General features: G+C 53.6%; 1 protein-coding gene across 2 annotated transcripts; it reads left to right on the forward strand.

Annotated features, from left to right (window-relative positions):
* Nucleotides 1-5,111: 5,111 nt before the first annotated feature.
* On the forward strand, nucleotides 5,112-14,322 carry TFAP2C (transcription factor AP-2 gamma). Of its 2 annotated transcripts, none has more exons than XM_070589619.1 (7): nucleotides 5,112-5,436; nucleotides 7,079-7,564; nucleotides 7,684-7,735; nucleotides 8,931-9,147; nucleotides 9,718-9,836; nucleotides 11,683-11,827; nucleotides 12,746-14,322. In XM_070589619.1, exons 1-7 carry the CDS (start codon nucleotides 5,389-5,391, stop codon nucleotides 13,029-13,031), a joined length of 1,353 nt encoding a protein of 450 aa, XP_070445720.1. In that variant the 5' UTR covers nucleotides 5,112-5,388; the 3' UTR covers nucleotides 13,032-14,322. The 2 variants fall into 2 exon arrangements, with proteins under 2 accessions (XP_070445720.1, XP_008542609.2); XM_008544387.2 differs by lacking the exon at nucleotides 5,112-5,436 and adding an exon at nucleotides 6,079-6,858.
* The last annotated feature ends 9,492 nt before the right edge of the window (nucleotides 14,323-23,814 follow it).

Consider the following 23,814-nt stretch of genomic DNA (forward strand, 5'->3'; position numbering starts at 1 on the left):
CACCGATGGTTCTATCACAAAAATCTCCTGGTGCATTTTAAAAACCGTGCCTCTGAAGACTTGGAGACAGACAGACAGGGAGAGTTTGCCAGGACGGGGGTTGAAGCCTGCATCTTCCTGTCACTTCTTTTTTTCTCTCTTCTAAGGCGTATGTGGAGGAGTCTTGGGTAAGTTTGCAACTAACCTCCCTGGGAAAGAAGCTGCTGGGGTTGCCTGGGCAGGTCGTGTGTGAAAACCACCAGGGGCCCAGGTCAGGAGGAACAGCTTCTGACGAAATTTAATTTCTCCTCCCGCTGGCCTGGGTGATCACAGTGGGTCCCACGGTGTTTAAACGGATGGTACAGTCAACACGTGGTATTCACTTCTGTTTACAGTTCCTTCAGAAGACTGCCTTTTACTGGGCTCTCAGCTGTTTGCGTGTGTGTGAAACCCACCCGCAGATCTCTCTGGCACTTAAGCAAGCCCCCAAGCTCGCCCACCCCTTCTCCTCCAGGGAACTCACTGCCCCTGGTCCAGTTTTAGCTGGACCTGGAAACCTGGGAGGCGCCTGAAGTCAGATCAAAGCTAGAAACTACAGCCGAGTATTCTCAGAAAGGTGAACATGTGGCTTTGGAGACTAAAGAAATTTTAAAATGTCCTTTGCTGGCAAGACGTAGAAAACATTTAAAATAGTTTCGGGATGGAAGGCGCCCTGCGTACTGCTTGTCACACACAGACGTAAAGATCCTTCAGAACGACCCTTTTCAGTCGCCGAGTTTACAGTCCCGAAGGGGAGGAGGGCAGGGGAGGAGTAACGCGGACTTTCCAGGTGTGTCTTCCAATCGCGATAGCCCGTTTTGGCTGTGAATTGTCCCCCCCCCCCCTTCCGTTAATTAAATAAACGCTCCGAGCATTTTACAGCACACGACTCGGCCCTTGGGGAGCTGTTCCTGCGTAGCTCCCATTCCTAAAAATCCCAACTCACAGAGGGTTGACGAGCTGGCAACATGAATTTCCAGTTCCTAAGGGTGAGAAGAGAGGCGCTGGGTGCAGGGCACACGCGCCTCCAGAAGCCGGCGGGGCGGCGGGGCGGCGGGGCGGCGGGGCGGCGGCAGGCGGCCGGCGGGCGGGACGGGGCTCCTGGGCGCGGCGCGGGCCTGGCGCGGGGAGCCTGGCCTCAGTGCGCCTCCGCGCCCGGCGGCGGCCGGATGCCGCGCTCAGGCCGCCGGGCTTGGCTGGCCTGGAGGTGTACGGGGTTCGAGGCCGCCGAGCCGAGAAGGCCTCCGGGGACGCTGGGCTCTCGCCTTCGCTTGAAGCGGTTAGGCTGCACAGGGATGGGCCCCGGGATGTTAGTGGAGAGGTGACAGGCAGTCTGCAGCCAAGCGTGGCCTCTGGAGGGCGGGGGTTCCCCGGGGCAATAGGTGAGAGCCAGGCTTGTCTCTAACAAGTCCCTGAGAGCTGCTAGGGAGGTGGCGTGGAATAGCAGGCAAGACTGTGGCTTTGAGGTAGTTGGACGACTAAAAATTCACCTGCGCCCGCTGAGAAATGGGGGCAGTGGCTGTCAGGTTAGAGACTATACCCAGGACCCCCGCGCCTGGCGCGCGCTTTGCAGATGAGCGCCCGGACTAGATCCGGGACTGAGATGGACTGGGCCCTCCCCGGATGCCTGGGCCCCACAAGTTCCCTCAGCACCGCGCCTCGCTTTGCCCATTTGTAACATGATGTTTGCGAGGAAGAGCTAAAGGCTGCCAAGCCCCTTCAAGCACCCAGCCTGGCGCGGCGCCCTCAGAAGCGCGCAGGACATGGAGTTGAGTGGCCCTGGGCTAAGACGAGAAGCATCTGTGTGTGTGCAGCGGCCGCTTTGCACACCATGAAATCAATCTGCTATTTTTCTATTACCGCAATTATTTTGGAGCGGCTGCGAACTGATGCATGTGGCGCCCCAGGGCGTGCACCTTGGAGGGCCTAGGCAGTTGGGGTGTTCTTTGAGGCGAAGCGTGTGTTCAGTGGGTGCCAGTGCCGCGAGGAGAGGGTGTCGGATAGAGGGTGGGGTGCGTGAGCGGGCGCCTCCTTCCCGAGTCCTGCAGGCCCCGGCTTTTCGGCCCTGCTTAACCCGGCCCCGCCACTTACTGCAGTCCCTGCCGGCGCTCACGCTGTTCCGAGGGGCCGGACACCTTGCACACGGCGCGGCGACGCGACGGCGCTCGGGTACCTCCACCTGCCGCGAGGGCGCCCCCTCCCTGGGGCGGGAAGAGGAGTCGCAGGCCAGCTCCAATCCAGTCTACCAGCCCGCCGCTTTCCTGGGTTTGCGGTGGGGGTGGGGGCGGCGGAGGATTCGCGCCTAGGGCGGGGAGCCCGGTTTCCAGAGATGGAGGTGGCGCACAGTCCCGGGACTGCTGTCCTTGCAGACGCCTGGTCGCCTCGTGTCTGCGGTTTCTTGGGTCATCCGAGCGGGCGGGGGGCCTGGGTCCAGGGCTCCAAGCGTGTGTCTGAGTGCAGCCTCCCTAGGGGGCGACAGAGGGGAGCCGCTGACGCTCTCCACTCCCACATCCCTCATGATGCGAGGCGTGCGGCGAGGCTTGTCCCCGGGATCCCCACGTTCTGTTTACAGTTAGGCTGCTGCGAAGCCACGGAGGGTCCGCAGTGGGGACCCTTCCCCGGCGATGGCTGCCTAAGGGTGCAGCCACGCAGTCTTCGGGGCTTCGGGCGGTGAGGGGCGGGGGCTTTGGAGGGAGGTCTGTCTCCGATGCGGAGCCATCCGCTCCCTGCTGTCGGCTGAGAGCAGAAAAGTTGAGCTCAAGGAAGAGCTGAGGCTTCCGGCGCCCCGACCAGGGCGCGCGCCTGCCTGGGTTCTGGCCGCGAAGCCGAGGGCGCGCGCGGTTTGGGCAGGGTCTCCCTGGCCGGGAAGATTCGTCGGAGCCGCCTTCCCCGTGCAGAGCGCGGAAGTCGCGCTCTAGCTTGAGCGCGGGCCCCTTGGAGAGTGGGCAGGCCGGGGTCCTCCAGGGAGCTGCCTTGGGAAAATGAATGGCCTTTGCCAAGCGGTTCCGTGACCACTGGATTCCTGGGGCTCCCTGAATTGGGGCGCGCAGACCCCCAGGGCCCATCGTTTCCTTTTGCCTCCGTCGTGAAACCGGCCCCTCCCCCCCACCCCCGCCCCGGGCTGGGAGGAATCTCGGTCCCCCCGGGTGGCTTCGGCGAACGCTGCTGCGGAAAGGGACAGCCAGGGCCCGGGGTGGGGGTGGGGGTGGGGTCGGCACCTGTCTGCCCAGCCCAGATCCCCCATCTGTCCGGGGATAAAGTTGCCCGCGCCACAGAGACAACTTGTTCAAGCTGCACCCCAGGCCCGGTCTTGAAGACAAACCCGGAGTTAGAAGGCCCAGGGTGGAGGAAAGCCCCCGCGTCACCCATCTGGGAGTCTGGGAGCCCGAAGGAGGCGCTGCAGCCTCCCTCTCGGGAGCGCCTGAGACCCCAACCCTTCACGCCCTGGGCGCCAGCCTGCCTGCTGCGCAGGGGGCGGATTCCCGCATCGCGCAGGTGCCCCCTGCCCCCACCCCCGAATGCCAGGCACGCTGCTTCTGCGGTGTTTTCTTTTTCCCCCAGGCCCCGGTGTTTTGGAAGCGAGGTGTCAGGGGTCGTGTGTACACTGTCCTTTGTACTTCTCAGTGCAAAGCCCCGCAGACATGCCCGAAAAGCTCCCAGTGGTTTCACTTCCAGGTTTTGTTCTCACATCTGGTCGGAATATCACCTCAGATTTGTCTACTCTAAGGCGAAGGAGGTCGTTTCGCTTGGAGGAAGCCTATTTTTATTTTAGTTATTTTATTTTAGGCCCATCTGGGTCTAAAGAAGGGCTAAAGCTCAAACAAACCCGAAGAGCAGGAAGGCGGTGGAAGCAATCATTCTGTGGGTGGCGAGGAACGTCCACTCAGGTCCGGGGAACTGGAGCGGTAGGTATTGATTATTGCAAAGTCGGGTTCCGAGTCAAATTGAAGTAGCCCCCTTCTCCGATTCCCTCAGAATGTTTAAATTCAGCTCTCTGAGTCACTTGGGACGTTTCAAGAAAATTTCGCCCTTGGGAATCAGCGACTTTCTCCTTGCAGTAAAAAGGTCAGTTATAAATAATTCGGCTATTGAATTTCGTTTCTCTAAAATCTTTTAATCCTGCGCGTTGCTTTTAAATTTGGGTAGCAAATACACATTGCGGAGAGAGGCAGCGTTTAAGTGGGAGGCAGTTTCGTGTTCCGTCTGCATCTGCGAAACGGGGGTGCTCACCTCTCCAGCGGGGGCTCCTCTCGCGCCCCTCCCTCCCGCCCACCTCTCTCCCCCCGCCCTTGGCACTTGCGCTGTATTCTGCCCCGCTCCTCTTTCCTTGGGTGAGCCGAGGCTTCTGAGTGTCTGGCCTGTCGGAGGCAGCTGCCGAGTCGGCGCTGGGCAGGGCCGGAGCTGGGCAGGGCTGGGCGAGGGCGCGCGGGGGCCCCCCGGCCGCAGGCAGCCGCGGAGACGCAGCTTCGGGCGATGGCGGCGAGATGCTGCAGTCCCAGACTTCGGGGGCGGTGGAGCAGCCCGCCCACCCCGTGGCGCGTGGGGGAGACTCCCCAGGAGGCCTTCCCTCCTCGGAGGATAAACCGGACGGCGAGGTGCCCACGGAGCGCGGGAGAAGGGGGGTTTCTCTCTTAGGCACTGGGGCCCCAGCTGCACGATCCCAGCCCCAAATTTAGGTCTTAGTGGAGCGGGTGAGGTGGGACTTTTTAGGAGATGGGGGGACCTCAGCTACTGAGACACCCCCCGAATGCGGGGCCTCTAACTCCACGTGACAACGTCTTTTGGAGGAAGGGGGAAGGCGCTTTAGGCGAGAGGGGGGCTCTTAGGTATTAGGAGCCCGGTCCCCCGCTCTGCCAATCTCAGGTGTGTGCATGGTGGGGGTGGTGAACGGAGGAGGCGACGGGGGACCCTGGCCTCGCGGGTCTGCGGCTCTCCGCGAGGGGCCGCCCACTGGACTCGGCTTCTCGCCCCCGCCGCGTGGGTCTTTGCGCCGCTGCCGGCCGGGGTGCGGGGCGGAGCTTGGCTGGGACTGGCTGGGGGCCGCCCCGCCCGGCGCCGGGGCCTCGCGCCGGCCCCGGGGGAGGAGTTATGATAATTTTCTTCTCATTAAGGCGCCCGGGTCTCCCGGCTATCGCCGGGACAGACAGTGCGGGCGCGGCTTCCCGGGTCCCTGGCAGCGGGCTCTACACTCCGGGCGGCGGCATCGACGCTCGCACAGCGGCTGATGCGCGTCCAGTGACCCGGACAGCGAGGCCCGCGCGCGGCGGGGGCGGCGGCAGACGCCTGGTCACCGTGACTCCAATTTTGGATTTACCGCTCGGGGGGTGGGGGGAGCCTAACTGGCGACTGTTTTGGGGGACGCCGGACGCCATGTTGTGGAAAATAACCGATAATGTCAAGTATGAAGAGGATTGCGAGGTGAGCTGGGCGCAGGGGCGCAGCCCGGCCCTGCCCGAGGACAGTCCGGGAGGCAGACGGGGGCCGCTGGACCGAGGCCGGGGACGAGGGCGCAGGAGCTGCGAGCAGGCACCCGCCGCTGCCCCTCGATGGGACGGGGGCCGCTTTTCCGGACACCCTCTAGTCCGTTTCTCCGAGGCTCCCTTTCTGAATCGGGCCTTTTCCTAAATATCCCGCCTCGGGAACAGGGCCTGGACAGAGAATGGCAAATCCCACCCACAAGGCTTACCGGTCGGTTTCATGCGAAGCCAAACAGCCCTTCCTCCCGTTTTCTCGGAAGAGCGCCCTGTCTACAACCTTTAGACGTGGCTTTTACACGCGAGATCTCTGTCCAAAGGGCTCAGGCGAGGCGACGTGCCGGCGACACCTTTGCGGAGTCTCCTCCGTGGCGGGCTTGTCACCTGCCCCGCTACCTCCTCGGGGAAACTAGAAAACAACATTAAGTTTGGCTTTCAAGAGAAGTGGGGGCTGGGGAGTGCTGGGGGGTGGCCTGAGGCCAGGATGGGGCCGTAAGTGCTCGGGAGTGCTCCAGCCTGTCCGACAGGTTGAGCTAGAGTTTCGGAGAGTGGGAGGGAGAGAGGGAGGCAGCGAGCGGGAAGAGGAAGACGCAGGCGGCGGGAGGCGTGCGCCAGGGTGCTGGGAGAGGGGAGCCGGGCCTGGGGGGTGGGGGGGGGATGCGGGAGCGCATCGCGCGCGCGGGACCTCGAGGGGCTGCCCCTGTTTGCAGGCCCGGACGTTTCCACTAGGGGGCGACAGTGCCATGCTTCTCCTTGTTCCCCGCTACCTCTTTGACCCCGGGAACCCGTGGGCACGCGTCCTTTAGGAATTCAGTCGGAGAGCTGTGGGGCGAGGGGACGTGCTCAGGCAAGGTTGCCCAATTTTCGGGGTTCTTAATTCTCTCTCAGTGCCCCGATTTGTGGGGACTCTGGAGCAGGGCACGGCGGTCTCACGTCCTATCCGCACTTGGTGGGGACACAGCTAGCAGGGAGGGCAGGCCGGGCTGCGCGCGTTGCTTCCCGAGTCCCTCGGGCGGCGCCGGGTGGCAGGCCCTGCTAGGGAGTGTCACTTTCCCGGAGGTCATGGGCCTGAGGGCGTGGAAGGGAGGGTCCCTGGGGCGGGGGAGATGCGCATTTCCCGTGCTGCGCGCATTATCCGTGCCGCCCGCCGCCTCCCCACCTTTTTTTGCCAGGAGACGCCGACATGTGCGGGCTGGTGAACGAGCGGTCTCTGCAGCGTATGAGCCGCGTGCCGACTTCTTCCCCGGGCCCCGGGCCCAGCTCCTCCAAGCCCAAGGCCTGGGGTTCGGATTTGGCGCCTCAGATTGCCATGGGCGTCGGAGCGCCCCGACCTTGGCTGCCGGGCTTTGAGGGCGTGTTCCCCCAGGTCTTTTACCGGGCTCCCTTCTCTCTGCAGACTCGCGCTTTACAACGAAATCCCCGGGGCCCATTGTTCCTGGGTGCCCTCTGAGCCCAGGGCAGGCCCCGGGGGTCGGGTCCGGGCTGGTGCAGTGGGTCTCCGGGGGCGCACGGCTTTGCACGGCGGCTTCGGCCAGTTCGCAGTAGTGGGGTTTCGTTCTAACCGGGTCTCTGTTTCGCCCTCCCAGGAACGCCACGACGCTAGCAGCAATGGGAACCCGCGGCTCCCCCACCTCTCCTCGGCCGGGCAGCATCTCTACAGCCCTGCGCCACCTCTCTCCCACACTGGAGTCGCCGAATACCAGCCACCACCTTACTTTCCACCTCCCTACCAGCAGCTGGCTTACTCACAGTCAGCCGACCCCTACTCGCATCTGGGAGAAGCGTACGCCGCTGCCATCAACCCCCTGCACCAGCCGGCGCCCACCGGCAGCCAGCAGCAGGCCTGGCCGGGCCGCCAGAGCCAGGAGGGGACTGGCCTGCCCTCGCACCACGGGCGCCCGGCCAGCCTGCTACCCCATCTCTCCGGGCTGGACGGTGGCGCCATGAGCGCCCGCCGGGATGCCTACCGCCGCTCCGACCTGCTGCTGCCCCACGCGCACGCCCTGGACGCCGCGGGCCTGGCGGAGAACCTGGGGCTCCACGACATGGCGCACCCGATGGAGGAGGTGCAGGTGAGCGGCGCCTCGGCTGCTGCCCCCTCCTGCCCGCGCCTGTTTGCTCCGCAGCCTCTCTCCTACCCCCGCCCAGGCTCCCCCGAACTTATAGGAAACTTTGTCATTTTTTCCCCCAGAATGTCGACGACCAGCACCTGCTTCTGCACGATCAGACTGTTATTCGCAAAGGTAGGTAGCGAGCGCGCGCAGCCTGTGCTGGTTCTTAACTGTTGTGACGTTTTTAAGTTAGCGGCAAGGTGGGGGCATTTGGTGGCCGATTTGGGACATTTGTGGTGGAAGGGACCGACGGGGACTCAAGGAAAGTAGATTTTTGGAATGAGAAGAGGGGATTTCTTTCCTGCCTAAAGGAAAAAGGAGGCTATCTGGATCAACTCTAGGCGCTGCCTCTTAATCCTCCGGATTTGTTACTCCGGAGTTCTCTCGTGGGGAATGTTACTCTCCGGATTCCAGGGTGTTTTTGTGATGTTAGAGAAAGTCTTGCGGGGCGAGTTCACACTGCGATTTAATTTGGAAAAAGCACACCACACACTTTAGTTGAGTGGTTGGTTTTGTGACAGTATTAATTGAGTGAGTTGATGTGATTTTACTTGGCGATTTCAAATGTGATTTTACTTAATTCTGACCTGCAAGAGAAAGTTTTGAAACGGGGTTGGGCTGCCGAATAACAAGGCCCTAAAGGAACCAGGCAGTGGTGATCTGCCAGACGCTGGGTTTGTGCAGGATAAGGCCGAGAGGGGATTTGGAAATAGATTACTTGGTGAGTGAGTGGCTTATGAAATTAAGTTACACGCTGGTGGGATTCCCAGTCTGGCTGTTTGGGGGAATGTAAATGTAGTTAGTCAAGTTAAACTGCTTGAAATCAATGGGGGAAAAATGGGTTTTGAACAGAAACTCAATTTCCAAATAAACATAACTGAACAGGTTTGTTTGTGTTTTAAAACGTGCTGTGATCAGTTGTCATGAAAGGTTTTGACAAAGGATCCAAACGTGTCCTGTGATTTTGGTTGTTCGTTGAATGAGAAAAAAAAAATTCACCATTTATTTAGTGCAGAAGCAGTCTTTTGAAAACAAATGTTCTAATTAAACAGATTTTAACAGTGGCTAGAAAATGAAAACCTTCCAACGCTTGGGATCTTGGCTAATTAACTTCCCAAGGTGTTAACTTGTGAAATTCAGATTTGATTATCTTTGGAGAATATGGCTTTAAAAAAAGCTGCTTGCAATTTATAGTCCGGCGTGTGAGCTTACTTGTCTTAGGAGCTCTTTCGGCTTTGGCTGGCGGTTTGCACGGGTCTTACTCGGTTTGCACAGGTCTTGCTCGGCTGCGGCCCTGGGTGCTGCCACTTCTCATCCTCGTTCACAGGTCCCATTTCGATGACCAAGAACCCCTTGGGTCTCCCTTGTCAGAAGGAGCTGGTGGGGGCTGTGATGAACCCTAGTGAGGTCTTCTGCTCCGTCCCTGGAAGGCTGTCCCTCCTCAGCTCCACGTCGAAATACAAAGTGACGGTGGCTGAAGTCCAGAGGCGGCTGTCCCCGCCCGAGTGCCTAAATGCCTCATTACTGGGAGGTGTTCTCAGAAGGTACATGGGGACACATTCTGGGCTTGGGGGTGGTTGGGTGGTTGAAGGTAAAATAACTGACAGGGATCGGGGAGGTATTTTTAACATTTATATAACTTTTATACCTAACACTGAATTCTAATTGGCTCAGAGAGTTTTAGTACGTTTCTTCTCTTTTAGAAAGTGCCAAATATAGGAGGAAGTGCTAAAGCCAGGACAACAAATTATCGTTTGCTTAGGATTTGATTCCGTGTATGAAGTGGCGGCGTCTGGACTCGGGGACGGGGGAGTTCATGGGCTTTGCTCCCCTGGGAGGGTTTTGGGGGGTGCTGTGGTGTTTACAAGTGAAAATTCATCTGCTCCACTACAACTTGCCATGTTCTGTGATTTTTTTTTTTTTTTTAAAGTTGGTGATGCTAAGAGGTTTTTGGGTTTCACAGGAGTTGATAAAATGAGGTCTCCTTGTGTCACTTGATTATGTTGCACATGATGTTAGACAGTCTTTGAATTTCAGTTTTGATAACACTTTAGGAAATTAGTTTTTTCAAGTGGTTTCTTGAGAATAGCCACCGTTCACTTTCTTTTACTCAGAGCCAAATCTAAAAATGGAGGCCGGTCCTTGCGGGAGAAGTTGGACAAGATTGGGTTGAATCTTCCGGCGGGGAGACGGAAAGCTGCACACGTGACCCTCCTCACGTCTTTAGTGGAAGGTCAGTGGGGTCTTGTTGTTTTGTGGTGTTTTCAGTTTGTGCTGTTGTCTCATCAGAATTGGTTTTCCTAACCTAAAAAATCACGCTGTGGTGTGTTGACATTTCCTGTTAAATGAACCAATTTTTGAAAGATGCAATTGATCAATTTGTACACCTTTAAAAAGCTGGTTACTTATTTGTGGACATCAGCACCGTTTCTAGTGTTTGTAGCTGTGGAATATTGGGATTGTGGTCAGTGAAGAGAAAATCACTTGTGTACAACGGGACTGGCCCAATTCACAGTTCCTTTGTTCATTCCCCCCATCAAAAAAAAAAAACAGTGGGTCTCATGCATGAGCCCCTCTCCCCAGTCCTGAGATGGCGGGATGTGACATTTCAGTGTCTTGAATGGGCCTGTACCCCCAAACCTGGAAAGTAGCCAGGAGTGTAATATACCCTTTACAAGGGGGCGAGAGAAGGTGGAATAATAATTTCTAAAGAACAAGACAAGCTCGTTGCTGCTGTGCACACGAAAATGGTGGGGACCACAGAGGCTTATCCTGAAGCCTCGAGCACCTTGCCCAGTTGGCGGGGCACTGGGCTCTGGCTAAGGGCTGGGGAGCCAACGAGGGGCGGCCTCTGGGTGACCAGGCAGTCTTTGCACATTTTCTTTCCTGGTTCTGATGGCACTGCTGTGATGCTAAAAGGTACGTGGCTGAGCCCTGCTCTCCCTCTTCACGCGTGACTGGAGCTCAGGGCGAGGAGGAAGGGGCTGCGTGTTGAGAACTGCTGTCCTGCGTAGAGAGTGGTGGGTTCTGCGTGCGTGGCCCGTGAATGGGGCTCTGCCACGTTTCCTGACCAGCAGGGCAGGGTGCTTGAAGAAGAAAGTGTGTGCCAGAATAATGGTTCTCAGATTCTGACGTAGTAAGTTGGAGAAGGCAAGTGGGAGTGGTGGGGGTGGGGGTTGTCAACCATCTGGGTTTTTGAAAAGCTCTGCCAGCCTTGCACCCTGGAGTCAGGACTAGGCACCTCTGGTGGCAGACGACTCCTATGGGTTTTCTCTTCCTCTGCTCTCCCAATAACTTGGACAAAGGGCATGGGTGGTCCAAATTGGGGCTCTTGAACATTTCCAGTAGAAAAACACACTCCTGCCTCCCTCTCTTAAAGAAACGTTCTGGAGACTTGCCTGCTTCAGTAATGGGGCACCCTAGTTTAAAAACAAAGTTTCTGGGGCCTGCCTGGTGATGCAGTGGCTAAGTTCATGCACTCCGCTCTGCGGCCAGGGGTTCATAGGTTCAGATCCCTGGCACGGAGCTAGCACCGCTCCTCAAGCTGTGCTGTGGCGGCATCCCATGGATACAGTGAAGCAAAATGGGCACAGATACTAGCTGCGGGATAATCCTGCTCACAAAAAAAAAGTAGGTTCTGTGTCAAAGACTTTGTCACAGTTTCGTAAAGAGAAGTGACCAGTTTGCTTTTGTCAAATATGCTCATCTCCATTAATTTTCCCTGCTTCTCCACAATGATAGCTATTTTATTATCGAGAGAAAGCATGGGCGTGTCTCAGTAATCTGTTCAAGTCGGGCAGGGACTGGTTCACGTTGTTCAAGGACAGTTAGAAATTTCAGGGCCTTTCTCGCGTACGCTGTAGAATGATCTCACCGTCTATTCTAGGAGTAGAATAAAAGCCTCCTCCTGAAAAGCCCCAGGAAATTCTGCCTCCCAGCTGGATTGTTCTCCCCGTATATGATTCCATTTTAGAACGCGAAGTGGCTGGTAGACCGTCAGTGCTAGGAAAAGGAAAGGATGGTTAGCCAGTGGTGACCGCAGCTGTCCTAAAGTCTCTTGCCACTGCTGATTGTTCCAGGTGAGGCTGTGCATCTGGCCCGGGACTTTGCATATGTCTGCGAAGCAGAATTCCCTAGTAAATCGGTGGCCGAATATTTAACCAGGCCTCACCTCGGGGGACGGAATGAGATGGCAGCCAGGAAGAGCATGCTGCTGGCCGCACAGTGAGTATCCAGACCTGATCCGATGCCTGAATGCTCTGACCTTGGACCCAGGGCCAGCGGAGTCCCTGGTGCTCAAGAAAGAAAGGCTCCTTAGAAACGTTAGGGTGTGGAGCAAAAGAAAATGGTGAAGAAGTTGCTTCTACCAAGTCCAATACATTAACTTTCAGGTGGGATTTAGAAGAGTAGGGAAAATCGGCACGTTGTTCAGTGACGAGTGTGTGCTGAGCTGCCCAGTTATCAGCTCAAAATAGTTCAAGTACCCTTTGATTATCATATTTGTGGATCTTACAAAAATGTGTTGAAAACAGTTTGTTTTGTCACATTCAGTAAAGATTGTGTGCCTCCTGATAGTGAGACTTTTTTGTTTTTTAAGTGTAACGATCAGGTTGGATTTTGAGACCTGTGGGCAAATGAAAGTTCTCAAAAACTGCTTAATGCCGCTGCAGGACTTCTCAGAGAAACCAACGGTAAATTGATTTTAAAGTTAGAGTAAATGAAGCAGAAGTAGTCAAATCAGGAAAAAGGAGCACAGTGAACCAGCTGACATAAAGAGTGAGTTTCAGGGAAATGTGTGATTCTCGGGGCTCTTGATGTAATTGGCTCATTGGAACCAACCCACACCAAATGAAGGGCCATCCCTTAACCTCCAAGGTCGGAATCCTGACCCCAGCTCTTCACCAGTGCTGGTGACTTTGTTCAGTTGACTGGGCTTAATCCTGTTATCTTTTCTAATTGCCGTGAGGATTAAATGAGATAATGCTGCTGAGGGTTTAGCTCAGGGCCCAGCACTGATGGGTGCTAAGTGTGGCAGTAATTCTGATTGCCTCGTGGATGGCATCCTCAGGGTAATTGGTTTTGTGCTCTTTACCTGTCAAGAGTGAGGTGGAGCTCACAGGTGTGTGTTGACTGTCTTCACAGGCAAGTGTGTAAGGAATTCACAGATCTTCTCAATCAAGACCGAACACCCAACGGGAACAACCGGCCCACCCCAGTCTTGGAAACGAACATACAGAACTGCCTGTCTCATTTCAGTCTGATTACCCACGGGTTTGGCAGCCAGGCCATCTGTGCCGCCGTGTCTGCTGTGCAGAACTACATAAAAGAGGCGCTCATAGTCATAGACAAATCGTATATGAACCCTGGAGACCAGAGTCCAGCCGATTCTAGCAAAACCCTGGAGAAAATGGAGAAGCACAGGAAATAAAAAGACAGGGAACAAAGGGCCCAAGAGTCTTGAAGGAAAAGGACTTCAAAGTCATTCTCTACTGGACAGACTGGGAACCCCTCTGGCCTGGGGGACATTTTGACCCACCTTCCACTGATTTCTGGATCTGCACGTGCCCTCCTGGATTCCTTAGTGTTTCTCTAGCGCTGAAGTGTCTCCTTAACTCTGGACAAGTTATCAGAAGGTGACAAGTCCTGGTTCTTTACTCATTAAGCTTATACTTTGTTTTTTTGAACCCCATTTTTCCTTTCTCTGAAACTGGTGCTACAAGTTTTAGAACCTTTTAAATAAATTCCCCGGGTGAAGAAAAAACCCACACACTTAGCTGTTGAAATGTCAAATTGGTGTGATTCAGGTCAACAATAACCTTCAGTGTTAAGGTATAATGGCTGGCTTTTGTGTCCACTAAATATTTATCTAAAAAAAGTATTTATCCAGCTTCTTCAGTTGTCAAATCGTACATGCAGTGGGAGGCGAAGATTCTGTCTGCTCACCGCCCAGTTAATAAGTGGTATTTGACACATTTTAAACCCCTTGTTCAAAGGGGGCCTTTGGGTTTTACGAAACTTGTAGAAGCAAAGCCTGCTGATTTTATGTTTTTCTTTTTTTTTTTAAAAAAAACTTTGAAAGTTAACTCTTCAAATGGGAGACTGAAATGACATGTTCCTTTAAGGTACTAAGCTTTATTTGCATATTTATTTCACATCTTGGTGTTCGAGTAAACTTGAAAAGGGGAGACGGGAAGCGGTGCATTGCTGCCTGCTGTCCCCAGGTCCCGGAGGAGGCTCTGTTTTGAGAAGCGGTGTGTTGAGTGTACAGATTTTATTTATGCATAATTTAATGGGGTCTGTAAATATGGGTGCACTTCTTAGGACTTTTTTGAGAAATGGGATTCGATTTTAATATTTACTTTTAAAGGTGATGGGGTAATCTCAAACACATCTTTAGGTTTTCTTCGTATGTGTGCACACAGGGTAGGAAGAATTAAGAGGATCCTGGATTCAGTCCTTGATGCGGAAGGTGCTATTTAATTGAAGCTCTCTGTTCACAAAGCAATAACTTTGTGTCTCCTTCCGGTGGGGCCGAACCTGAACATGCGCTTGCGGTACCGTGTGTGTGTGTGTGTGTGTGTGTGTGGGTGTGGGTGTGGGTGTGGGTGTGGGTGAAATGGAGTTTTGGAAGTGAACTCCATGCCCGTAAACGTTCCCAGAATAATTGTCGTGTATGTGATGCCTGTATAATAAAAGTATTCTCGCTAGAAGTCCTGAAAGTCTGGTTATAACTTCGTTTTGTTGTCTGAGTGGAGCAGTGGCAGAGCTAATCTGTGGCTTGACTGACCTCAGTTAACAGGACTGAGCGGGACAGTCGGATGCCAAGGGGAATCCGAAGTTTCATTTTCTCTCCCTTGCAACACCGCTCCACTGCCCCAGGTGTTGCACTCCACTGCCTATGGTACCGTCCCCCCCCAGCAAGGAGTGTTGGGAAACGTGCGAGGTTTATTGACAATAAGGGAGAGGAGCCAATGGTTTTAGAATAATGTCTCTGGTGTTAAGGCTGTGCTGTTGAGAAACACTGTTCTCTGGTCACATTGCCACCTCAATTTCGAGAATGGAAATGAAATGATTGCAGGTCATCCTTGGGTCACAGAGTCCTTAGGACGACTTGGCATTCAGTCAAACACAAGCAATGGAAGTGTATGTAGCTCTCGGGGTTTCAACTAAAATTCTCCATCTTTGGAAACATGATAACGCGCATCTGCCCAAGGCATCCTAATCGTTTTGTCTGCTGGGTAAATGAGAGATGGGGTCTTCTGGACTCCTCTTGGGGAGCAGAAGAGTCTGGCAGGGCTTGCGTACTTAGGTGTTTGTGAAGATCCTGGATGCACACTGCCAGTACTTGCTTTCAAGCTGAAGTGGCCTGGCATATCCTTCAGGAAGTGATATGTTTATAGTTTGGCATGAGTGGCCGGGCTTCAAAGGGAAGTGGGAGCAAAAGGATTTTCCACACTGGATCACGCCATTGCTTCAACTCCAGTCTCATAATCCTTGATTCATAATTCTTCACCAAATGCTCAGCAATTCCTGACTTAATGTTGGCATTGGATGTTACTAAGTAATGTAAACTCTGCCAACCCTAATACTTTGCTCTTGGCAGCTGGTCCTTGGCCACTGAACGTTTCCATTAAGGTGGATTTATTTGGTTGATATGTCAAGATCACAATTGCTTTGCTTTAGAGCAGGGAAAAGAGGTCTTATGTTGGCAGTTATTTCTCAGTCAAGATGTGAGACACTGGGTGTGAAAAGGAAGTTAAAGGGCAAAGGGCTGAAGGAAAAAGGACTGTTTCTTATCAGCATCTTAACTTGATTTTGGGCTAGAGTCTGGCTCTTAGGAGCTGTGCCAAATTGCATGCAGACAATGTTCTGGAAACACCCCAAAGTCAACCAAGGATTGAAGCGAGTCTTAAGTAGGGCTTAGGCCTGGCTCGACGCTGAGTCTCTCTTCATTCCCATTGGAAGGACTGCAGGACACACACTGGCTTCCCTAGGTCCACCGTGTGATAATAACAGGTTTTTCTTCCCAACGCCTGAGCCGATGCCACGCAAAGCAACCAAGCACCCTTGAGTGAACCCTGAAACGTTGGCTGCCTTGGCTTTTCCATCAAGCTCTTGATTCAGGAGAGAAGCATGCCCTGCCCTTTGAGCATTTCCAACTCCAGCAGCCCTGGCCTGAGGTGGGCCCTCGGGTGGGTTGGTGGTTGTTTCCCACAGGCCAGGGTGGTGTTTGTTTAAAGCCCCATGTTGGTGATGATTGCACTTCTTTCTCCCTTTTCCTTTCACCCTGTGTCAGTGTTGCGCACTGGCTTTTTCCTTTTTATGAAGTCACAGGATGCTGCTGAAGTCTGCCCTCTGGGAGGAGAAATGATGCTTCCTTTTTCTCCTCGTTGCACTGAAGGAATCCCCATCATCGTCTGAAGGCACGCACAGTCTGGAGTTCTGTTTATGAAAGAACCTCCTTGGTGGGACTCAGCATCTGGTGCCTGGAGACTTGCCTATCCCGGCACCCGGCACTTTGAGGATGCCCTCCTGTGTCACAGACAGCACATGCAGAGGCTCTGGAAGGTCAGAGAGTGGTTTGTCCAATAGCACTTCATGGTCATTCTTGTCTCCCAGGTGCACACAATTCACATTTTGGGTTAGTCTGTTTCTCATTTGAAATGATTCCAAAACAATGGCCATCATTCTCTTTTGGGGGTCTAGTGTCAGAGTAAGCTCTGAGACCTACAGTTCCTGTATTTGAACATTAAAAAGCAAAACAAGATAGGGTGATGGATGGGTGAGAGAAACTTCTCTCAAGGCTTGGCCGTGGTGAGAGTTCCAGCCCACTGTGTAGTTGGTGGGAGGGAAATGTCGGTTGCCAGTTGTGAATTCCTGTAGAGCTTGCTGTTACTGGCGAGAACTTCTGGGTATTTCTCCAGACTTTTCTTTTTGCTGGGAGGTAAAGTGGGGTGGTGAGGTGGGAGCTGAATTTGCCTTCCTTTGCAAGTACATGGAAGTAGCTCTCATGGGCCACAAGGAGAACAGTCTGAGGTTTCTTTAAGCCTGTTTTCCAGATTGGGGAGCTTTGTTATGCCCGGTTAGGCAATGATCCTTAGCAAATGTCCTCTCTAGCTGCCGGAGCTCAGTGGGCAGTGAGGGTTCTCCCCATAGTTGGAAACAGGGAAAGTTTGCTTTAGAAATTTCCATGCTGCTGTGCACGAGTGTGCTCTGCCCAGGGGTAGCTATTACTCCTTGATGATGTGATAATTGTTGACTTACCTTCCTCAGATCTCAGGTAACATTGGATTTCTCTTCCACTTGACAATCTTCATTTGCTTCTCTGAAATCCACAGGCCACCATGCTGGGATGCTTGGTGGCACTTGGAGCCATCAGAATCTGACTCCTTCCTGGTTTCACTAACCCAAGCTGGCATCATGCCCAAGGTCCACTGATGCAAGGCGTGTTGTTACACGTTGAAAGTCTTTGCTCACTAGTAACATGGAACGTAATCTGCAGAAATGAGCTTGACTGCGTGATTTTTTTTTTAAAGATTGACCCTGAGCTAACGTCTGTTGCCAATATATTTTTTTTTTCCTTTCTCCCCAAAGCCTCCCAGTACATAGTTGTACATTCTGCTTGTAGGTCCTTCTAGTTGTGCAGTGTGGGACGCCACCTCAGCATGGCTTGATGAGCAGTGTAGGTCCGTGCCCGGGATCCGAACCAGCAAAACTCGGCTGCTGAAGCAGAGTGTGTGAACTTAACCGCTCCACCACGGGGCTGGCCCTGACCTCGTGATTTTTGCAGATCACTATTCCGTTGGAGTCCACAGTTTCATGGAACACTCGGTTACTTTTGGCACTGTCATAAACACTGTAATTTTCCTGCCTCTTGGGTAACATCTTGGTGGGGGGGCGATGGGTAGAAGAAAAGCGGGGAAACTGATTTGAAAGGCATAATTAATTCCAGGGGCCTGTTCAAAGAATAGCTTCATTAAAGAACGTTTACAAGGTCAAATCTCTGTGTTTTTGTGACATATCAAGTGTTCCTCGTGGCTTCTCAACATTTTCCCAAGATCTTGGTCTTAAGGAGCGACCCTCAAAGGTGGGAGTGTGAGAGTTGGGTGGGTTGAAGAGAGTCTCTTGGCCTCTGGCCTTTGCTGACACTAGAAGGCTTTTGGGACTTCATGAGTGTTACGGGTTGAATCATGTCCCCCCAAAAGTAGGTCCAAGGCCTAACCCCAGGACCTCGGAACGTGACCTTATTTGGAAATAGGATTGTTGTCGGTAATTAAGGTGGCGTCATACTGGAGTAGAGCGGGCCTTAATCTAATATGCTTGTGTCCTTACGAGAAGAGGAGAGGCTGGCGCAGACACACGAGGGGAGGATGGCCATGTGCCCACAGAGGCAGAGACTGGGGACACACAGCTGCAAGCCGAGGGATGCCAAGGATTGCCGGCCTCCCCCAGAAGCTGCAGGAGGCCAGGAAGGATTCTCCCCTACCGCTTTCAGACGGAGCCTGGCCCTGCTGACACTTTGATTTTGGATTTCCAGCCTCCAGAACTAAGAGACAATAAATTTCTGTTGTTTCAAGTTGCGCAGTTTGTGGTGATTTGTTACAGCAGCCCCAGAGAATTCAAACAACTGGTAAGGACTTTTACCTTTGTTAGCTTCTTCTCATTGATATTTCTGTGGGTTCCTTTCTAAACACGAGGTGTCATCTCTGCCCGAAGACTGAGAAGACCACCTCCGTGGGCTAAGCACCGGGTCAGGTCCATCTGACAGCATGGAGGCTCCTCACTGTTACGTGGGAGAGGATTTCCCTGCTTGCTCCTTAACTGCGGTGATGCACCGGGCGATTTCCTGCATTAGCCTGGACAACTGCATTAGCCGATGACCTGATCTTTCATCTTCTTGGGGAGAAGTCACCCCAACATCTCTGTCCAAAGAAATCCTAAACTCTCGAGATCCATTTCACTTCTCCCTTCTACTTGTTTCATTTAACTGGGTACCTCTGGGTGTCCCAACAAGGACCCCTGAGAGCAGTGGCTGGTAAACCTGGCAGGTCATCAAAGGCACTGAGAAAGATTAAATATTGATGCCCTTCCATTGCCTTTGACTGCCTGAATCAAGAAACTGGGTTTAGGGGCCGGCCCAGTGGTGTAGTGGTTAAGTTCGCACGCTCTGCTTTGGTGGCCCTGGGTTCGAGGGTTCAGATCTCGGGTGCAGACTTACACACGGCTCAAGGGAGCCATGCTGTGGTGGCATCCCACATACTAAATAGAGGAAGACTGGCACAGATGTTAGCTCAGGATCAATCTCCCTCACCAAAGAAAGAAAGAAATAAAATTTAAAAAATTAAAAAAAAGAAACTGGTTTAGGATCTAAGAAGCTGCAGTTTGTTAAAAATAAACTCCTGTTGTTGATCTTGACAGTGAACTGAGTGAGGAACACTGCTGTCCAGGAGCTCTTTGCTCTAGAATCGTATTGGACCACATCCTTTCTGGAGAGGGGGTGTGACAGGCTCTCTGTCCTTGACATCTTCTCCAGGTGATGTGCACCTGCTCTTGGACTCCTGCCGCACCAGTGATCACAAAGCACTCGGGACACCTCGTGGTGCAGTTGTCTGGCTTCCCTAGTAGACTCCACGCCCACGCGGGCAGGCACTGTGTCCGTCTTGCCCTCCGGAGTCTCACTGCACGCTAACTAGCTCACTGCCCAGCGCGAGGTATTTGCTCAGTACACACCAGTGCTGAGCCATGGGGCCGAGCCTGGCTGGAGTGGGGTCTCTGGGGTGGGCCCTGCCAACGGCCCTTCTCTAGAGCCTCTTCATGGCTCGGGGCCGCACGGACTTGCAGAACGCGCCCACCAGAAGGGATTTTCTCGGCTGCCCTCCTGCTCCGCTGGCACTCGGGGGAGGAGCGCTCCTCCCAGGGAAGTCGGGTATCAGGATCAAGTAGGCAGCGCCTCTTTCCACCCCCCTCCCTTTGTCAGGGTCTGAAATCCATCTTATGTTGGGGGTTTTGACATCATTCTTGGATACTGGGGGTCAGTCTCTTCCTGCTCTCCCGGCCAAGCTGGGGTTGATAGGAATCAACTCTCACTTAGGAATCAAAGAACCTGGTCTGGGTCTGAGACAAGCTGAGGTTGAGAGCTCTTGCTCCCGCAGCAAATGGGCCTGTTTGGGGTCAGACTCAACTACTTCCTGGCTGTGTGGCCTTAGGCAAATTTCTTCGCTTCTCTGAGCCTCTTTTGCCTCATCTCTAAACTGGGGATCTCAGTTGTCCTCCCATGAGGATGTTGGGAAGACCAGTGAGATGATGGTGAATGACAGGGTACCTGTCCTACCTGGTGCCTGGTTAGTGCTCGGTAAACAGCAGCTGTTGGTATTATGAACTCCTCTCTTGGCAGAAGGATTTGCAGGGTGTCAGGAGAGCTCCTGCACCTTGGCCCAGGAAACTTGCAACTGACATTTGGGCTGGGAGCTTGCCTAGCTCATGCACCTCGTGCACCCCTGCTGGCCTCTGCCTTGGGTTAGGCGGCATCACCAGCATCCTCTCTACCAGTAGCTTCAGTTTCTGCTGCTCTGGGATTGAATCCAGCCTGCAGAGTATGCGCCCCCGCCCTGCAAATGATGACCTGGTTGGAACCCCTCATCTTACAGAAAACTTAGAAGTTACATAACCTTTACAAGACCAAATTGATGCCATTTGGTGAGGGATCCTATAGGCGCTAAGGTTTTCAAATATGGGATTTATCTCCTAAGCGTTCGTTAATTCATTTCATCGATAAACACCCACAAGGGCCTGTTTCAGGTCAGCCAGTTTTCTAGGCTGGGCAGTGGAGCAGCGGACGAGCATCCAAGAGACATGAAGGCCCTCGGAGCTTACTGCTCAGTGCGGGAGCCAGATACGGACCCCACACAGAAGTAAGGAGGAGAGTTTCCAGAATGCTAAGGACCACGATGCAAATAAAGGGGGCCTGGGGATAGAGGAGGCAGTGGAACAGATGGTGGGCAGTCCCCGAACGAGGGTGGTCATCAGCTGAGCCTCAAATGATGGGAGTGGGCCAGCCACTGAGGCCCTGCGTGGGAACGAGCTCAGGGATGGAGAGAAGGCCAGAGGGGCAGCGTGGAGTGAGAGGTGGCGGAGGCTCAGGGGACACGACAGGAAACTGGGGTCAACTCATGGGGTTTGTCTGGGTTTTATTTCAACTGCAATTTGATTTTAAGCAAAAAAGAGACAAAATCCAACGTAGCTTTTAAGTAGATGATTCCCGGTGTTGTCAGGGGTCCAGATTGGCGGGGCTGCATGGAAGCCAGTAAGGAGCCTCGGTCAGTCTTTCGAGGAGACGGGAGGGGGCAGGCTGGGTGGTGGAGGGGAGGGAGAGAGCCCGGGGGCTCGACGTGTTTCACTGGTGGAGCTGACGGGACTTGAAGCCAGGCTGCACAAGGGCACCTTTAGCACTTTTCAGGCAGCCGTAAATTATACACAGTCGCATCTGGAGTTTGGCAGCTCTCCTGGGTCCTGGGGACAGCCGAGTAAGGGTCTGCAGATTTGTGCCAGTTGAATGGCCAGCCAACGTCCTGGTCCGAACACTTTGCAGGAGGGTGGGGCGGTGACCATGAATTTCTTTCAAGGTGATGGAGATGACAAGAGCAAGTCACAGTCATTATTCTGGCCTCAGTCCCCAGCCCTCCCCTCCTTCTCCCCAAGAGGGTGGGTGGGGATGGCCCAGAGTTGGGCTCAGTTTCCTCAAAGCTGCCCCAGCGGTGCCTTTTTCTCATGAGCCAGTTAGGGAATCACGTTTGGGCCTGAGGACTTGGGAAAGGGGTGCGATTTCCCCCCAGATGACCTTTGGCAGTGTCTGGAGACCTTTTTAGTTGTCACAACAGAGGGAGGTGGGATCCCCCATTGACATCTAGTGGGTCGATGCTAAACATCCTACATGCACAGGGCAGCTCCCCACAACAAGGGATGACCTAGCCCCAAGGGCAGCAGGCGGGGGGTTGAGAGAAGCTGCCACGAACAGAAAGAACCTGCATGCATTACTCAAACTTGAACAGAATTTACTTCTGCACTGTGGGTAATAGCCTGACCTTTCACCTGATAGGATGCTATATAGTGTAAAATTTATTTTTTTAGAATTAAACTAGGATTTTTATTTATTTATTTATTTTTTCCTTTTTCTCCCCAAAGCCCCTCCGGTACATAGTTGTATATTCTTCATTGTGGGTCCTTCCAGTTGTGGCATGTGGGACGCCGCCTCAGCATGGCTTGATGAGCAGCGCCATGTCCGCACCCAGGATTCGAACCAGCGAAACACTGGGCCACCTGCAGCAGAGTGCGCGAACCCAAACACTCGGCCACGGGGCCAGCCCCTATAGTCTAAAATTTTTAAAAACAAATACGCATTACTTTCATAAAGAAAGAACTGACATAGTGTTTATATAAATGAATAAATTTTAAATGAGTAAATAAATAATCTACATAAATGAATAAAGGAAGCTGTGCTAAGATCCTGAGAGAGGAAAGATCTTTGGATTCGGTGCTGAGGTTTCTCACCTGAAGCCGTCGTCCAGGGGAGGTGAGGGAAGATGGGACACCCATCCCGCACCCCCCCAGGGGCTTGCATGCCTCCCTGTTTGTTTTTCTCTCTGGTCCTGGGAATACTGATTTTCTGTTCCACCGCTGACATCTGCTAATATTCTTTTCCCACAGAACAGAAAAAATTCAGTGGTGGACGGCACCAACCGTTTAAGAAAATCTTCAGAAAGACAGAATTATTTTCTGAGCCGTTTCCTTTTAATTGCTGTTTTCCCTCTCTATTGTTGCTAACCAGTTCTAGCTGATGACAGAATGAATTAAAGTGTCGCAAACGATTTCTGCTCTATTGCTGACGAAGGTAATAGCATCACAGCCGGTGCACTCAGACTCTCTGGGGAGGGTGTTCAGAGCCCCCCAGAGGCTGCGCCCATGGGAGCCGGCCGGGAGCGGCTGGGGGTGGGCTGGCTGGGACACTGACCTTCTGCCAATGTGATTTTGTCCAGTTTGAGTGTTTTAACTAGTGTGTGGTCAGAACAAACGAAACTGCTCTCAAACCTAGAAAAAAGCTAGATTTAGTAAAAACACTAGAAAAATAAAAAATTCTTACTGTAAAACAAAGACCCTACAGAAGGAGAGAAAACACACCTGCCTTGTGTTATTTAATTCCCTGATAACGCTATTTTAGCCCATTTTACAGAGGCGCTGGAGGCTCAGACAGAGGTAGGCCATCACAGAAGCTCACCCAGCTGGGGAGCTGCAGAGCCGGCCTCCAGAGCCGACCGGCTGCCTCCAGGGGCTGTGCCACGACCCAGGGTGCTCCTGGGCCTGAGATGGTAAGAACTTAGACCACTGAGCACTTGGTATGTGCCGGCCACTGCTTTAGACACTTTTTGTATTAAACTAATTTACTCCTCCCGTGAACGGTAGGAGAGAGGTATTAGAGCCCCCATTTTACAGATGGGGAAACCGAGGCTCGGGGCGGCGAGTTGCCTGCTCAAGGTCCCTCACCTGGTAAGTGGGAGAGCCCAGACTGGAGCTCGGCTCCCGTGTCCTGTTCTCGGCAAGACTGTCCTAGAGGCAGGCTGGGCGACGAAGTTTCCCGGGAAGCACTCTCTGAGCCTCAGCTTCCCAGGCTTTAAGGGAAGGGCTGGAAATGGAAGACGGAAATACTCAGAGGGCTAATGCTCTCCCTCGTGCAAAGTGTGTGACCCAGTGCCTGGCACGCAGGAAGTCTCAGTGGAACTAGGTGGAATGGAGAGATCTCTGGTCAGAGAGGGAACAAAAGAAGAAAAGGAGGGAAGAGAGGAGAGGGAGGGTGAGCAGGAAGGAAGGAAGAGAAGAAGGAGGGAGGGGAAGCCTGGAGGCCCCTCTGGGGTCCTCTGCACGCTGGGCGGCGCCTCTTCCACCCTTTGCGGGGCAGTGGGAGGGTGGGGCTCCTGCTGACAAGCTCAGGGTCCTGCTCAGTCTACACTTGGCACCGACTCAGTTCAGGGCTCCTTTGCCATCACCACTGCTCTTCCCACGGCTGTCTTTCTGCCTGGAAGCTTTCCCTCTACCTCCTCAGTGGTTCACCTTGTTCTTAGCCCTGGTCTCACCTTGGGCATCCCCTCCTCCTAGAACCTTCCCTGGCTTAGCCTAGGCTGGCTTAGGTGTCCTCTTAGTTCCTGTCACACCTCTTGTCA

The sequence above is a fragment of the Equus przewalskii genome, chromosome 21 (assembly GCF_037783145.1).
Source record: "Equus przewalskii isolate Varuska chromosome 21, EquPr2, whole genome shotgun sequence".
NCBI classification, from domain to species: domain Eukaryota; kingdom Metazoa; phylum Chordata; class Mammalia; order Perissodactyla; family Equidae; genus Equus; species Equus przewalskii.

What these genes read in the sequence shown, in the direction of transcription:
- TFAP2C (XM_008544387.2), top strand. Translation starts at nt 6,676, where the DNA reads ATGTGCGGGCTGGTGAACGAGCGGTCTCTGCAGCGTATGAGCCGCGTG. An exon ending in TTGAGGGCGTGTTCCCCCAG is followed by an intron (nt 6,859 to 7,078) that starts GTCTTTTACCGG and finishes TCGCCCTCCCAG; the next exon opens with GAACGCCACGACGCTAGCAG. An exon ending in AGCATGCTGCTGGCCGCACA is followed by an intron (nt 11,828 to 12,745) that starts GTGAGTATCCAG and finishes CTGTCTTCACAG; the next exon opens with GCAAGTGTGTAAGGAATTCA.